Consider the following 14,564-nt stretch of genomic DNA (forward strand, 5'->3'; position numbering starts at 1 on the left):
GGTGGGCATCGAAGATTTTAGAGAATGTCGTAGATTGAATTTGATGGTCCTTTTATTAACGGGGTAATCAAGAAGATAGGTAGAGTCTTGCTTCACTCACTTATTCGACGAATAGATGAGGATAAGTAGTAGAGACGTTTATAGACTCGCCCTGAATTCCCGCAATGAGCGAAAATTTCATTGTTTTTTTTTTTTTTTTTTTCTATATATTTTTTGTCACTTGAAACCAAGTCAATCTACTTCTATGACAAAAGAAACGGTTCGAATAATGGAATAAATAGATTTCCTGCCGGTATCTCAGTGTAAAAAGTTGACCCAGTACGTGCTCTAATTGGAAATTCGAGTAAGCATTTAAGCTGTCCGACAATTGGTTTATAGACTTCATTGATCAAAATGAGAATGAAATTGATGTTCACGATCGAAGCAGAGAATCGCAGCTGAACTCACCCTACGGCCAGCCTCGTTGTTGTGAAGATTCATAAGACTTCTGCCCTGCTCTCGACTGCCCCTTTTGTAGCTTCGTTCGCGTTCCCGAACGTCGACAAAGCCCTGAGTGAACCTGAAATGTGAACGAAAATTAAACACCTTGGAACTAAATTGCACCGTGGCTAATTGTCTCCATAATTTATACCGCGGGATCCAAAGAAGGAATAGAAAAACTGGATCGTGGGAGGGTTGAGGTTGAAAATTTTTTACTCCTCCACTGCAGTCGCCTTGATGGTTTTTAATTGCCGGATATTTCCGAACCAGAATCGGCTGCAAAGAAACCCACCTTGTATCGCTGCCAAGCTAGACTCGCAGGGGGAAGAAAAATGGTCGACCGGCTGGAGGGGTGCGTAGGCCGAGGGGCGGAGCAGCGATTACGCGACACTGGTTTAATAAATCTCGACGGGATCTGTCAGTGATAGATAAGTGTAATATTCGCTTTATGTCTGTTGGCGCGACTTGTCGTCCGGAACGAGGGAGAGGAGATGAATCGTTTCGATGACCCGCGTGCAAGCCTCTTTTCCTCTACGTAATATAGCGTCAGGTTTACTTGACAAGCGGTTTGAATTTTCATCACGGATCTTCAGCCCTGACACAACGAACAACACCAAATTGCTGACAGGGAGAGGGAATCGAAGCCCGAGCGTAGTGCTGCGAATTGTTTGCGAAAATTGGAAAATTAAGAAAGAAACGTCTGTTTTTCATCATTACAGGTACGTATGATCGCAAGATTTATTGATTTTGCACAAGTTGCGTGAAATATGCAACTTTTCATCATCCGTAACTGCTCGATCCTGTCTAGGTCTGTTTGATATTGAAAGTTAAATGCGTTCGATGATTAAGTAGAGCATTTTAACCGATGACAATGAGCTCTGTGATTATGATCACATGACGCGGTGGTCGGACGTTGCTTATCGCTACGATTAATACCCATCGTCCTAACTCTAAACTTTGAAAGGCAACGATCCCCAGCTGCAGACACATCGTGAACCTACAGAACCGAGTGGAACTCAGACCGAAGAAGCGATGTGCTTTAAATGGAGGATGAAGATGTCAACGACGGATAGAATTTCACGAGGTCAAACGAGACGTACTCGTTGCCAGCTGACATCGACGATTGGCTTATTTATTTACTTTTTATTGTGGCATGCAGGCATTAATTCGACCGCAAGCTATAGTCGCTCTGTGAGGTATAAATCTAATCAATTATCATAGACCGCGCACTTGGTCTGTTCCGTGTACGAGTGTTACCACGTATCACGAGCCACTGGGCATCGCAGCTGCAAACTGATCAGTAATCGGCACTAGTTTCGTCGATCGATCTCGATCTCTTCGGGCTTTCCTCCAATTTGGTATCAATCTGATGAATTGGCCGGATCGTCATCAAGTCTGTACCTACTTACACCTGATCGCGGTGCTAGACATGTCAATTTTTTGAACTTGCAGGAGAACAAGAGATAACCAGGAATAAAAGAATTGTATGGAAAACTGCAAATGGATAAAAAAGGAAAGAAGAAAATAAATATACCTAAGTCAGTGACTGCGGCACGTGCCTGTGGCATCACATTCGTCACGCCGGTGGTAATGGAGCCGTTACTTCAATCACAAGAATTACAATCTAGTACAGTTTTAATGATTTAATGGTGCTTGAGCTCGGGGATTTTTGATAACTAATGGCACTGCAGTCGCGTACATGTGTGGAGTATACCTCTACCATACACGTACGTATAACGTAGGTACGTATAAGGTGCTTATACAGAATCGAGGCCTGAAACAAATCGCGTGGACAAAAGCGTTGCTGAACTGGGGGGGCGATAGGGCTGCGACATCGGGAATAATGCCCGTACCTAGGTATATTCCTATTCCTATTATAAGTAATGCGTGCGGTGGAGGCCGGGCCGCGTCGGGCACCGGGGGCGGATTTAACCCGTGACGAATTTTGGCCTTTTCGACTCTACGTCGCGTATCCCCTGCTCAACCGTGCGAGTCTAACGAGACTGACTTCTATTGCGACTTTAATCCCCCTACGTGCGACAAGTCAGGGACTTGGGGAACGGGAATTCCTACGCCGGGCTTGCTGCCCGATCCTCGCATAGTTCGTGGTACTGCAGTCTGGCTTCACTAACAATTATTTGCTTCTTTAACTCGGCGCGCATACGATCGCACGTTCGTTGCTTTTGAAAAATTGTAGACAACACCTTTTTAGATGACACGAATCGAGAGTGAAGTGTATCAAAGATTGCTGATCGGGGATAGAATTTTTTGCCATGAAAGTGAAATTTTGAGTGAAAAAAAAGGCTGAGAGCACGGTATCATGAGACTTGGAACGTGTACAGGAAATATTGGTAATTATATTTTCAAATAAACATTTCTTTTCTTTTATTCATCTTTTCTTTTATAGTGCACGGCAAGAAAATGTTGAATGTCTGCAGGTCTTAGAGTGTAGAGTCGAAGTATAAATTTCATCGCTCGGGTACCTCCGGATATTAGAGCCGTGGGTGTTACCAAAATGGCAGTTAAGGCTCTCGAAAGGGCAATCATAAAAGTGCCCAGGTGGGAATTGATAATAAATTTCAGTCGTGATGGTGGTACGTCGCCGAGGGAGGGACGAAGACCCGAAAAGAAGGCAATTCAAGGAACGATATATACATACACGGCAGTATGATCGTACACGTTTACACTTTTTGTATAATACTCGAGATGAGACCGAATGAGAAACAGAAAGAGCCAGCGGTGCACGGAACTCTTGAACGAACGGAAATTCAACGAATCAATAACTAGTGAAGCGAATATACAAGTGAAGACTGAGAGACAATGGGAAAAACAGTAATTGATTAGAAAAGATGTAACTAGTAATTTGTATACGACGTTGTACTTTTTAATAATCAAATTTTCCGTCTCTCAAGTATATCTTAATTTGGATGTTTCGTCTGAGATTCTTGTTCATTTGAGCTAAACTGAATCCTGACAACCACCCGACTTCTCTCTTGCACCTCAAACTTCAAAAGAAAAGATTGCTAAAAAGCCATTCTTTGTGAGTACGTTCTTTCAGACAACGATTCGATAAATTTCCATGGCAATGATTCACGAAACGTAGTAGAAAGGAAGAGCCAGACACTACTTACGGAATTTGCAGGTGCGCTTACATCGATCATGACACGCATATCGCACGTGTACCGATACGTACTGTAATAGCGTCGGTGTGTGTGAAGCAGCTAGAGAGTACGATACTTACTTGTAACCGTACTCGAGATTGTCGCCACAGCCGCCCCAGATCCACTCTCGATTAAGATCCCTCGGACGTCCGCTCCTCGAGCATCCGCAGGACGACAGCTGGCCATCCCTGCAGGCACGGCTGACGGAGTATACGACACCAGCGGCAGCCATGGCGTGGACGAACGCCGTTTCTCTGCTGGCTGAAACGAGGATGAAGGAAATAAGACGATCACTTTCGACGACATCTCGCCCGAAGAATCAGCCCCACGTGCCCATGTCATCCCGTCTCATCTCTCTTCCATCCATTCGCCCTCTCGATGATCCCAGTGCTCTGTACCATAATGCAGATTTGCAATGAGGGCTTTCTTTCGCCTGCGACTTCGGAACGATCCAATTAATCGCAGCTTACCCCGGGACAAAGAGGGCCTCTGAGGACCAGAGCTCTCTTCTCTACTCGGCTATTAATAACGGTTCAATTGTCACCGGCAGCCGAGACGCCCTGCACCCCACTAAGCCACGACCTACAGCGCCACCCCTGACGCGTGAATATATGCAATAATATATTCTACAAGCTCCTCTGCACCCTGTACCCATTCGCTTAGCGTGAAAATGCAGCTGAGTTTGGAGGGTCTGCGCGCGTGATCTATACGGAAGATTTTCCGTTTCTGTCCCATTTCTCTTGTGTGCAAAATCCCTTTGAGACTAAGTCGTAGCTGGTAATATGAGTGTGTCGTACGCGCAAGCATGTGCGAACTATACCGCAACTGAAGTATTTTCCTCGTCGTTTTTTTTTTCGAAATATCTGTGTAAAATCAAAATGAAATTGTGAAATGTCGGAAGCCAATCGACTGTAGGTAGAATGCACCTTCCAAGTGAATCAGATGAAAAAAGTTATCCCCAAATCCAGTTCTGGAAGTGATCGGTCATACAAATTAAAGGTGGCAAGCTCTCATTTTTATCTATGCGCGTAATAAATTTTATGAACGTTGGACGTATCCTACAACCTCTAACTCCAACGTTCAACACTCTGCAAATTAACCGATTCCGTTGAAGAGGTGAATTAGGTTTTGATCGCCTCCCGCCGACATGAGAGAATGGCGGTCTTCTCCTTTATTCCTCCTCCACCTTCACCGCCACCTTCTCTTTCTCTGCTTCCTCTTCTTCTTCTTCGTCTCCTAGGCTGTGCCGTGTTGCAGGCGGAGCGTAGAGAGGAAGAGGAAGAGGAAGAGGAAGAGCAGGACTGGCTGGCGAGGACGTCGTGTACACGACTACACGAGACAAGACAATGCCGGGAATAGCGGTAAGTATCGCGACGCGCGCGCGTTCCGGAGTCTCTTTGATCTCGCCGCGTAGCAGAAAGCGGTTGAGCATCGAGGCTGGCTCTACAAAAGGGACCCTCAGTCCCCGGTCAGTCAGTCAGCAGCAATCCAGCTCCGGCACCAGCTCCAGCTCCAGCTCCAACTTCAGCCTCCGCTCGGCAATCAGGATTAGAAAGTATCGAGGACGAACTACGCGCGCACGCTTCTGCGGCACGCGGACCGCGAGGGCTTTGATCGGACGCAACACCGGAGCGGGATTCCATCCTCATACTCCAGCTGTCGAAGGAGATTATTTGGCGACGCCACAGCCAAAGGCGCAGCCTGGCTAACCGGTCAAGCTCAACCTTCTTCTGCAAACCCGTGACGGTACTTTGGTCTCTCTTTTGTCCCAGACTCCCCCACGAGCCGCGTGGTGATCCACATCGCTTGTATAAATCGTTGAAAGTCGAGACCACCAGTCGCTTTGGAAAGAGGTACGGGACCGCGAAGATGATCCGCGTGGCGAAAAACCAAAATCTTTCGTTTTAGGATCGTCCGTTTTACAGTTCGTACGATTCTCATTTTCCGGAAAAAGGACATTGCTTGGTTATCGGAATGGCCCAGTTTGCTACAGGTTCCTTCAAGAAATGCCATACACTCGTTGAAGGGGCCTCAGGAAATAAGTAGGACAAAATTTCACGTGGCAGTAGTGCAATTAATCAGATTCTACTACTGCCTGCGCTTGCCGGCAGCGTGCTGCTTACAAGATTTGAAAATTATCCAATTGTATAGCGCAGGTAGGTGTAGAGTGAATTAGTAGCACTTTTTTTCATTTCATTTCCTTCATACGCCTCCAAGAACAAGAGAAACTTCCTTGGAATGATGTATCGCTCGCAGCGAAGTTTTTTGCGAACCAGTTGCGAGGTGAGCCTTTCTCCTTTGGCAAGATGGCATGGCAATTACCTACAGTACTCCGGCTGACCAATTTACCCGGGATAATGATTTTTAATATGCACTCAAATATTTTCCCCCTTCTCGAACGGATGGCGTTTAATTAAGCTACGGGGAAACGGTAAAGAGATCTGCGATATGAACTCACCGATTCCGAGTACCGGACCGAAGACCGTCCCATCCTCGACTGTCGAGCAGTTCCATCTTCTGTCACGGAATTGGTGCTGACACTCGGCGATTCCGGCTCTCGCGCCTCGTGCCACACCGGCCATGTGATCCTGATAGAGCTGGCAAAGCCTCCCCTGCCCTGGAGAGAGACCGTTCAAGTTCGCGCAAAGTGGCGATGCTCCCACCTCGTACAACTCCGTCGTTCTCATCGCCTCTAACTGGCGTATACCCTGCAGGCCTACGTTTCTGAAACATTAACCAAATCCCGTTCTATCAATCCATTTTACACCTCAAAAGCGAATACCATTTTATCCCCCTTTACTTCAACGTTGCCCCTTTCACTCACAGAAGCCAGGAAGACACTGTAGTGGCGCCCTTTCTTTTTTCTTTTTTTTATATCACTTCTCTTATGTTCCATGTATAATCCTGAATTCTCTTGCACTTTCAGGTAAAACAATACTTAAACTTTTGAATGATTGAAATTTTTTGTGAATCCATAAAAGTTTATGATTGTTACAAATTAACACATGCAAAGAAAAAACAGCGTATTTTCCTGAATGTAATTCGTTAGCGGAGAAATTTGATGATAAATATAAGCTAAAAACGCTTGGGATTCATTGGTTGACAAAGATCTCAAAATAGCCATTCGATTTATAAAATCCAATGTGTAGGGGTACTTTTCACCCTTTTTACGGGTGCATATAGATAGTATTGCGGTTTGCACCTAATCTTCACCTAAAATCGTATTGTCTCGAAATAAATATTCACATAAATCTCATTCAAGACCATTGTCTCAAGCAATGTTAATAACTCACACTGTTTTCACCCAATTTTCGGGGTTGTTTTTACTTTTATTAAATTTTGACATCATATTCGCATTCAGCGTCGAAAAATACACGTGAAACATATAATTGCACTTGAATGACAACAGAAAACTGAATTGCCTAACTGAAAGGGTTAACCCTATCTTCATTTGTAATCAGAAATCCTCAAAGTAAGACAAAAATCATGACTAGGCGTTGGAATTCGGAACACGAAGTATGCGAGGCCCGTAGTAGACTTTTTCTGTCCACGTGCAGCTTTCTAACGGTTTATGCTCGAATTTCGTTCGGGTTAATTGCGGCTATTGACAGGTTAGGTTAACGAAAAAAGTTGAGAGCGGAGACGTGTCCGGGTGTTTTTACTCTGAGCTGCGATTCATTTTAGTTTAAAATCCCGTCAGTGATGTAGGCATATCTATAGTTCCGAATGGTTTCAGATTGATAATTATTTCGACACTAACCGGCCTTTTCACAAGTTGAAAGTCACTAGGTGAAACAAGAAGACAACAGACGCCTTTTTGGTATAACCAGAATCCAATTCCCCGTATATTTCACCCGCTGTTCAACTCTGCCGCTCTCTTAAACATTATGAAATTTCATCGGAAAGAAATTACCTTGGGATTTCGAATCGCATTCCGGATTTCGAGGTGGCGAACCTTTCCATACCGATCTACCGATCGGCTCATTTTAATTTTGAACGCACGCGGTCAGCCGAGCGCAGGACGATTAATGAAACCGGTGAGGCGAGCTAAGCGCGCGCGATGTTCGGTTACGAAAGTTAATAGAAAATGGTTCGCGTCGGCGCGACAAAGGCTTTGTTAACGCCTCTTTAGGGGAACGATTAGGCAACCAAGCCGAGCTAAACTACACTTTAAAACTTTTTATTTTACTGCTCTCCTGACGCGGCCACCCATTAACCACGTCGCTCTCGTGCACAGCTTTCCGTATATCCAGCTTCTGCCATGCATCCGCCGTGTACGCGCGTATATCAAAAATTCCAATATCGATTTGCCGATCCCATTACCGTATCGGTATATCACAGCAACGTTCAAACTCAGGTTCGAGCAACAAATTAAAGTGAGCAAACGTTTGCGAATTCGGTAAATTATTCTTCTACCTGTTGTCTTATAATTCTTCGATAGTTGCCGTCGTCGGGCTGACGGGAAATATACTGAAAAACAAAATCATGATACCATAGACTGTGCGGTTGCGTTCTAGAATAGTACGAAAAAAAAGAAAGAAAGAAGAGTAAAAAATTTCTATTTTTCTCTGCGTAGTTGGGGGAATATGAAAGAAGTAGAAGAATATGATACGAAATAATTCTGGAATTCATGGATCCTATAAGGTTGTCACAACGTCCAATTATATCTACCACAAGACTGACATAGTGAATACGAACGGATGAGTCAGCCCAAGGATCAATTTCGAGTAACCGGTATTGGCATTCCGAGAGTTCGATCCCCGAGGGTAGGTAAGTAAAGAAGCGGGTGTGTTTTAAGGCGGGAATTTCAACACCTCGCTGCCCGAATCGCGGTGAGCGGGCGCAGAAGGCGCTGCCCGATTTTACGGGGGCCCAGGGTCTACTGCGTAATTACACACTTTAGATACCGATCTCTGTCGATCTCCGTCGGCGTCGAAGCCCCGATATCTTACCCCAAATTAGGCGCACCGGAGTCAGGAGAGCACTCGTAAATCCTTGGTGGCTGCTGTATACCTGCACGGCAGTCTGACGATGAGTGTGAATCCTCGGGCTGCGCCTTAACCTATCTCTACGATGACGAAGAAGAAGAAGACGGCGAAGAAGAAGACGAAGAAGAAGAAGGAAGAAGAAGACGAAGAGGAGGAGCTAGTTTTCAGCTATCACGAAAGCGTTGTAGCGGTCAGCAGAGGATAGGCGAGAAGAGTAACGGCCCCGTCGCTGCAGCGGTTCCGACTGCGAGCCCGTTCCGCTCAGCTTAAGCTGCGCCACTGGACGCCAACGTGCCGAGTAATTTTCACCAAGCGCTTAATTATCTCTCCGATTTGATCTCGGACGCGCGATAATATTGCGTGCCAACTGACGGGGCAGGTCTGCAGGAGATATCCGGAAGGGTACGGTGCCGCCCATTTAACGAGTGCATTCAACATATCTCCTCTCTTCGGCTCTCTGTCCACTTCTCTTTATCCGCCTCCTCCTCTCCCTCGAGCTCGCTGATCGTCAGGAACGACAAGCAGGTGCGGCACGCTCATCCGTAATCCTCTGTAATACGCGGCATGGCCGGGGAGTCAAATTGCCGAAAACCGAGGAGCGAGAGGAGGAGATAAATTTTTAACGGGGTTATCAGGGGGGTTAAATTTTATTGCGGTGCTCTATAGTCCGGGAATCAAAAGGTTCTTCATTCCTCGATATGACGAGGGGCTGGTGAACATTTTTTCCGTGCACCCATTACACTTGTAATTGCATACCGGCGTACTAAAATATTGTTCGCAAATCAGGCTCCTGAGCAAAGTTAACCATAGAATAATTGGCGGATCAAAAATTGTGAAATTCCCCAAGAACCTGCTCTGTCAGCGCTGCTACAAGAATAATAATTTTCTACATAAGTTAGTTGAACGTGAAATATATTCGAGTATAAAATAAAAGAAACCAAACTTCTTACCCTTGAAAATAACAACCTGGATATCTTTAGTATTTTAGATAATTCAGACCTGAAAACCTTCATGAGACTCGCTGCTTCTGTCAATCATATCATAGATGATATAGAAGAACTATCAATTTAAGGAAGCAGACATTTACGTCTTGCTGTTAGTGCAACACACTTCTTTGTACTTACTGTTGTATAATCTTTTCAGATGAGACAATTAAAAAAACTTATATAAAACAAAGTATTGGCAGGAAATGTGGAGTACTTCACGCCAAATATAAATTAGTATAATTTACGAACAAGGTAAAAAAAAAATATTTATATATATATATATATATATATATATATATATATGTGTGTGTGTATAGATTCGTACGTGTACAGTATAGAGGAGGAGTAGGTAATTCGAAGTAATGGCGCGGTAAGATAATGGTGCTATAATTACAGAGGATATACCCATCCGCTGCTGCACCCGTTGCACCAGGTGCAGCACCACGGTGCATATCGACCGGTTTCGGCTTTGTGCTGGCGCATAAATAACGTGCGGGCATTCCGCGAGCTTGTCTCTACTCAATTTCAGCAAACAGCTACGTACAGACGCAGCCACGCAAACGTAGATGTTCCGTGATCGTTTCTGAAGCTGATTAAAATTGAGAGGAATAAGAATGAAATTGAAAAAAACAGATAACCATTTCGGGCCTTTTATAAATGCCAAGTTTTCTTCGGTGCCTATAAATACTTGCAGTTCAGAAGAATTATAGTCATCTGAATTGAACAATAAAAATTTTCTACGAAAGTTGTGCACTGAAATTCAAACGCTTAATTTGTATTTGTTTTTTATTATTATTTGTGCCCTGTTCTTCTTGGAAGCTCATTGTTGCCGACTGGAAACGACGTGAAATTAAGAAAAGTGGAAGCCTGAATAGAGGCGAACAGGAGACCCTTTAAATAATTACATGACAGAATTACTAATTACAAATGAGATAAGTACAGTCGACGGTGTCATTTTTTTTTTTTTTTTCTAGATACAGATCCTATTTTTACAAACGTAACCGAAGTGGAAGTAAAATAAGTAATGTCGAGCTGTTAGACATTTTACGTAATATCATTAATTTCGGAAATACACGGGATTTTTTCCTCTCCTCCTTTGATTTCCATTCTTTTTTTACGGCGGAGAGGGGGAGGGGGGAGGGGGGGGGGGGTTGAAAAATTGTTCTCATTATAATCACGGAGGCTTGGGAGTTTTGAATGACGAAGGAATAATATATGCGACGTCGAGTCGTTTGATGTTTGTCAATATTTCAAGCTTGTGAAATGTCAGTTCTTTAAACTTTCCTGCGCGACCCGAGCGCGTAGCGATGCCCTGGCTAGTTAATTGTTTTCTCTATCGCTTCTCTTTCTACCGAATAGGTTTATTCTTAGATAACTAATGGCTCGAATTCCTTCGGCTGGACAGATCGTTAATATCACAAATACCCAATCAAAATTTATCAACGAACTCACATACTTATATCTATATTACATACATACATGCGTATAAACGCGCAGTAAACTCAACCTTCGGTCCTTCTCTCCGTTTACACGGCTGCCCCAGGATTCCAACCATGTATATTACTCTGCTCTGAAGATTATACGGAGCTTCCGGATCATGACAATCTCACCCTTTAATCTCGTTACAGACTTGACTTGGATCAAGTAGTAGGAGGGTATGAGGCAACCACTTAAACTCCCATCTTGACGACAGGTTGATTCTATCGGTTATGAGATATTGAAATAAGTAGGTGCCTATCACGAGGGACTTTCTTTGTCAATCGAAGCCCGGAAGTGGTTATACTTGATTCGGTTGTTATTGGCTGTGAAATATCTTTCTTTGATCGAGTGTTAACCGTCCAGCACTTCTTCGAGGCAAAGTTTCCGTACCCAAGCTGTAGGTGCATCAATATTCCCTTTACTTACCTGGTCATGGACATAAAATATTTGAAACGTCTTCCGGCGCGCTGGTCTGGGGACTTATTCTCTCATCAAGCGTTGCGCGCAATTTCTTTGTGCTTATATATATACCTCAGCGACGTCAAAGACGTGCCGCGGCATCGACGATAAGCCAGCAAGTATACCTTATACTCTTTGACGGGACGCAAATAAAAGAGCGGAGTACAACACTCCGTATCTTATCTTTCGCGACGCTGCATGGATATATGTATATACGTATGTATATACGTCGCATAATAACGGAACGTTACACCGAAAATCTGATTTCACGTCGCTTGAGCAGTACAAAATAACTCTGTTGTTGCACAAGAGAACTGCCACAGCGACATCAATCATTTTCGGAAAATTCTAGTAAAAAATCTTATCGTCTGCACCGTGCGAAGAGATCGTGTGATCATGAGGATGAAGTTAGTAACGTTACTCCAACGATGCATGTTTAGAAAAAATCGCCAATTCGCGCCTTTGTGACTTTCTGAAATTTATTAAACCATTATAAACAAAATATTCACTGATTCTGAAAAGCCATCTCCTTGAAAGTCATCCTAAAATTTTCCAACGATGATTTTTTCTCCCGATGGATCGTTACGTTAACGTTAGTAACTTCAGCCTCATGTGTGATTGGAATAAATTTTTTAGTGGCAAGCCATGAAACGAGAAATCATCTGCTGCAACTTAATGCCAATTGATTTTATCATGTATTTATTTGTGCTACGACAGTTTCAATTCCATCGACTGGTGTCGTGCAGTTGTAACAATAGCAATCGCTGATTCATTTCTGACGAATGATTCTTTTCCGTGACTTATTGGAGCGTAGAGCACTGAGTTTATGCTTCTACAATTATTCGGAATGAAGTAAGGTCTCTAAGCCACAACTTCGACATCAGACACCGAGTAAGTTAGTATATTGGATCGGTATCTATTTGAAGATCAAATTTCAACCCAAACTGTATAATCTTTCTCAGACTAATAGCTGGGCTTGACGAGATTTAAGGTAGGTGTAAAGACTTCTATACGGAGGCGGATTAAATCGTGAAGTTTCAATCCTCGGTTCGCGGCTTTCGACTGGTTTTGATAGTCTTAATAATCAACAAGCATCAACCATGTGAAAAAATAACCGCTTATAAAGAGGCTTTCTTCAATATTACCTTCAAAATAAAGAAGAAGAATCGGCATTCTTCGCTGAGCCATTGCCACCATCCTATTTACACCTTTTTTGCTCCTCTTTTTCAAATCAAAAATGCAAAAATCGTGATTGACCTTTTCTGGTCACAGACTTTAATCGAATCCTGGAGGCCTTTAACTGGTCAATTCTTCTTCATAAATATCGGATTCTGGTACGGCTACTGCTGCGATAATAACCACCGTTGAGTGTCAAAAGTCTTGTAAAAAAATTCTCAAAAAACAACTGTATAATTTGTAAGCGATAATTTTGTAACCAACTGGCATTACTAATTCCTGACTTCTGGTAAGTTCTAGTAGTGGCTTTGTAATATTCAATCATACGGCACCATACAAAGAGGTATTATCGCATTTCTCTTGACGTGAATAATCGACATCGTCGATATAATGGTAAGTAGTATTAGCATGGTCAGAGCCGGCTGACAATGCTCCATTATAAACGTGCCGTGCAGAAACTTATTGGCCTCCGAAGGTGTGGTAATTACGGAGAACGTGTTAAAAAAAGTGATGAAAATAAATATATGATCGCGATCTCGTGGGGGAAAAAATCGCATAGCGAATGATCAGTGATCCCTACTACCGCACTCAGCAGTCGTATACTGTTCACGTGTTGGAGTGTCGAAATACACCCACACACACACACGGCAAGAGTCGTGCTCAAGTGTTTCTGCACGTCGTTACATACCCTTGATTGAGGATTGTCCTAAATCAAGACCTGTAGCTATGCTCTCGATGGTTTTGACTATTTGAAGAGTATGAAAAGATAACTCCAACATCCCGGTGACGAATGTGCGGTTGTACGAATCTTTTCAGAATCTTTTTTCATTCAGTAAGGCAGTCACTCGATATCTAAGACTTTTCGATCCTGGTGTGTAAAATACAGTTTCCAAAAAACAGTTCTCGAAATCGTCGAAATATCACGTTGTTCTAGTGTTTATAGACGTTCGCATATGATTTATACTGTCAGACGAGGAATTTATCCGGAAGATAGATTATTCGAGGCGGGGTTAAAGTTCTGAATTTGAAAAGTTCCAAAAGCGCCTGATTCCGAATTATTTGGTGGCGAAACTTGACGTGAAGAAATCAAACTTTGAAGAGATAAAAAAGTTTCGAATGGTTGGAAACCCGACGGCTCAAAGTTCCAATATGCAAGATTCCGAAAATTGAAGTTACTATAGAGCGAAATTCCGTGATACAAGGTACGATAGAATAAGATTCCGAAAATCGAAATATACTCACACGGCTTAGTTTATTCAACGAGCGGGTGTAGAAAATTAAAAAAGTCGAAATTCATAATGACCAGGATTCCGAACGTAAAAATACGGAAAATCCAAAACAAGGAAAGATCAAACTGGTGAACTTTGACCAAACCAGAAATTCACGGAACTGAAAATCTTGGATCATTCAAAATTTCAAAATTTTCACATTTTCGCAGTTTCGGAACTTTAACCTGTCCGAGTTATGCCCTTTGGGAACTTGGCACTTTCGGAACTTTGAGCGTCGGGTTTCCGACCATTCGCAACTTTGATGTTTTCTCAAAGTTTGTTTTCTGTACTATAAGTTTCGCCACAAAAAATGTGAAATTTGGCGCTTTCGGAACTTTTCGACATCGGGATTTCAACCCCGCCTCGATTATTCCAGCCCTTGGGCGCATTTTCCTTTTACTTAAATCTAAATCTCCGTATGTCAGGCTTACAGTTTCACCTTTATCTGGCGGTTGCAGTGGGAGAATCGAGAAAGGCTCAAAGTCAAGAAGTTTACGACAAATCCGCGGCGTCGCGACGACGTGCCTTCGGTCATTCCGAACCGAACCGTCGAGCAGTCGCGGCTTT

General features: G+C 43.4%; 1 protein-coding gene across 2 annotated transcripts in view; it reads right to left on the reverse strand.

The window, feature by feature from the left end:
• LOC107224054 (protein Wnt-5b-like) overlaps nucleotides 1-14,564 on the reverse strand; it is a 51,024-nt gene that overhangs the window by 12,785 nt on the left and 23,675 nt on the right. The window contains exons 1-4 of one of the 2 annotated variants that reach the window (XM_046746746.1): nucleotides 8,594-8,916; nucleotides 6,100-6,365; nucleotides 3,722-3,902; nucleotides 448-559 (exon numbers count right to left, since the gene is read on the reverse strand). In XM_046746746.1, coding sequence (XP_046602702.1) covers nucleotides 448-559; nucleotides 3,722-3,902; nucleotides 6,100-6,328 — 522 coding nt within the window. In that variant the 5' untranslated portion in view covers nucleotides 6,329-6,365; nucleotides 8,594-8,916. Of the gene's footprint in view, nucleotides 1-447; nucleotides 560-3,721; nucleotides 3,903-6,099; nucleotides 6,366-8,593; nucleotides 8,917-14,564 lie in introns of those variants that run through there. The other variant, XM_046746744.1, reaches the window with a different exon arrangement.

Source organism: Neodiprion lecontei, chromosome 1, assembly GCF_021901455.1.
Source record: "Neodiprion lecontei isolate iyNeoLeco1 chromosome 1, iyNeoLeco1.1, whole genome shotgun sequence".
Taxonomy (NCBI): Eukaryota; Metazoa; Arthropoda; class Insecta; order Hymenoptera; family Diprionidae; genus Neodiprion; species Neodiprion lecontei.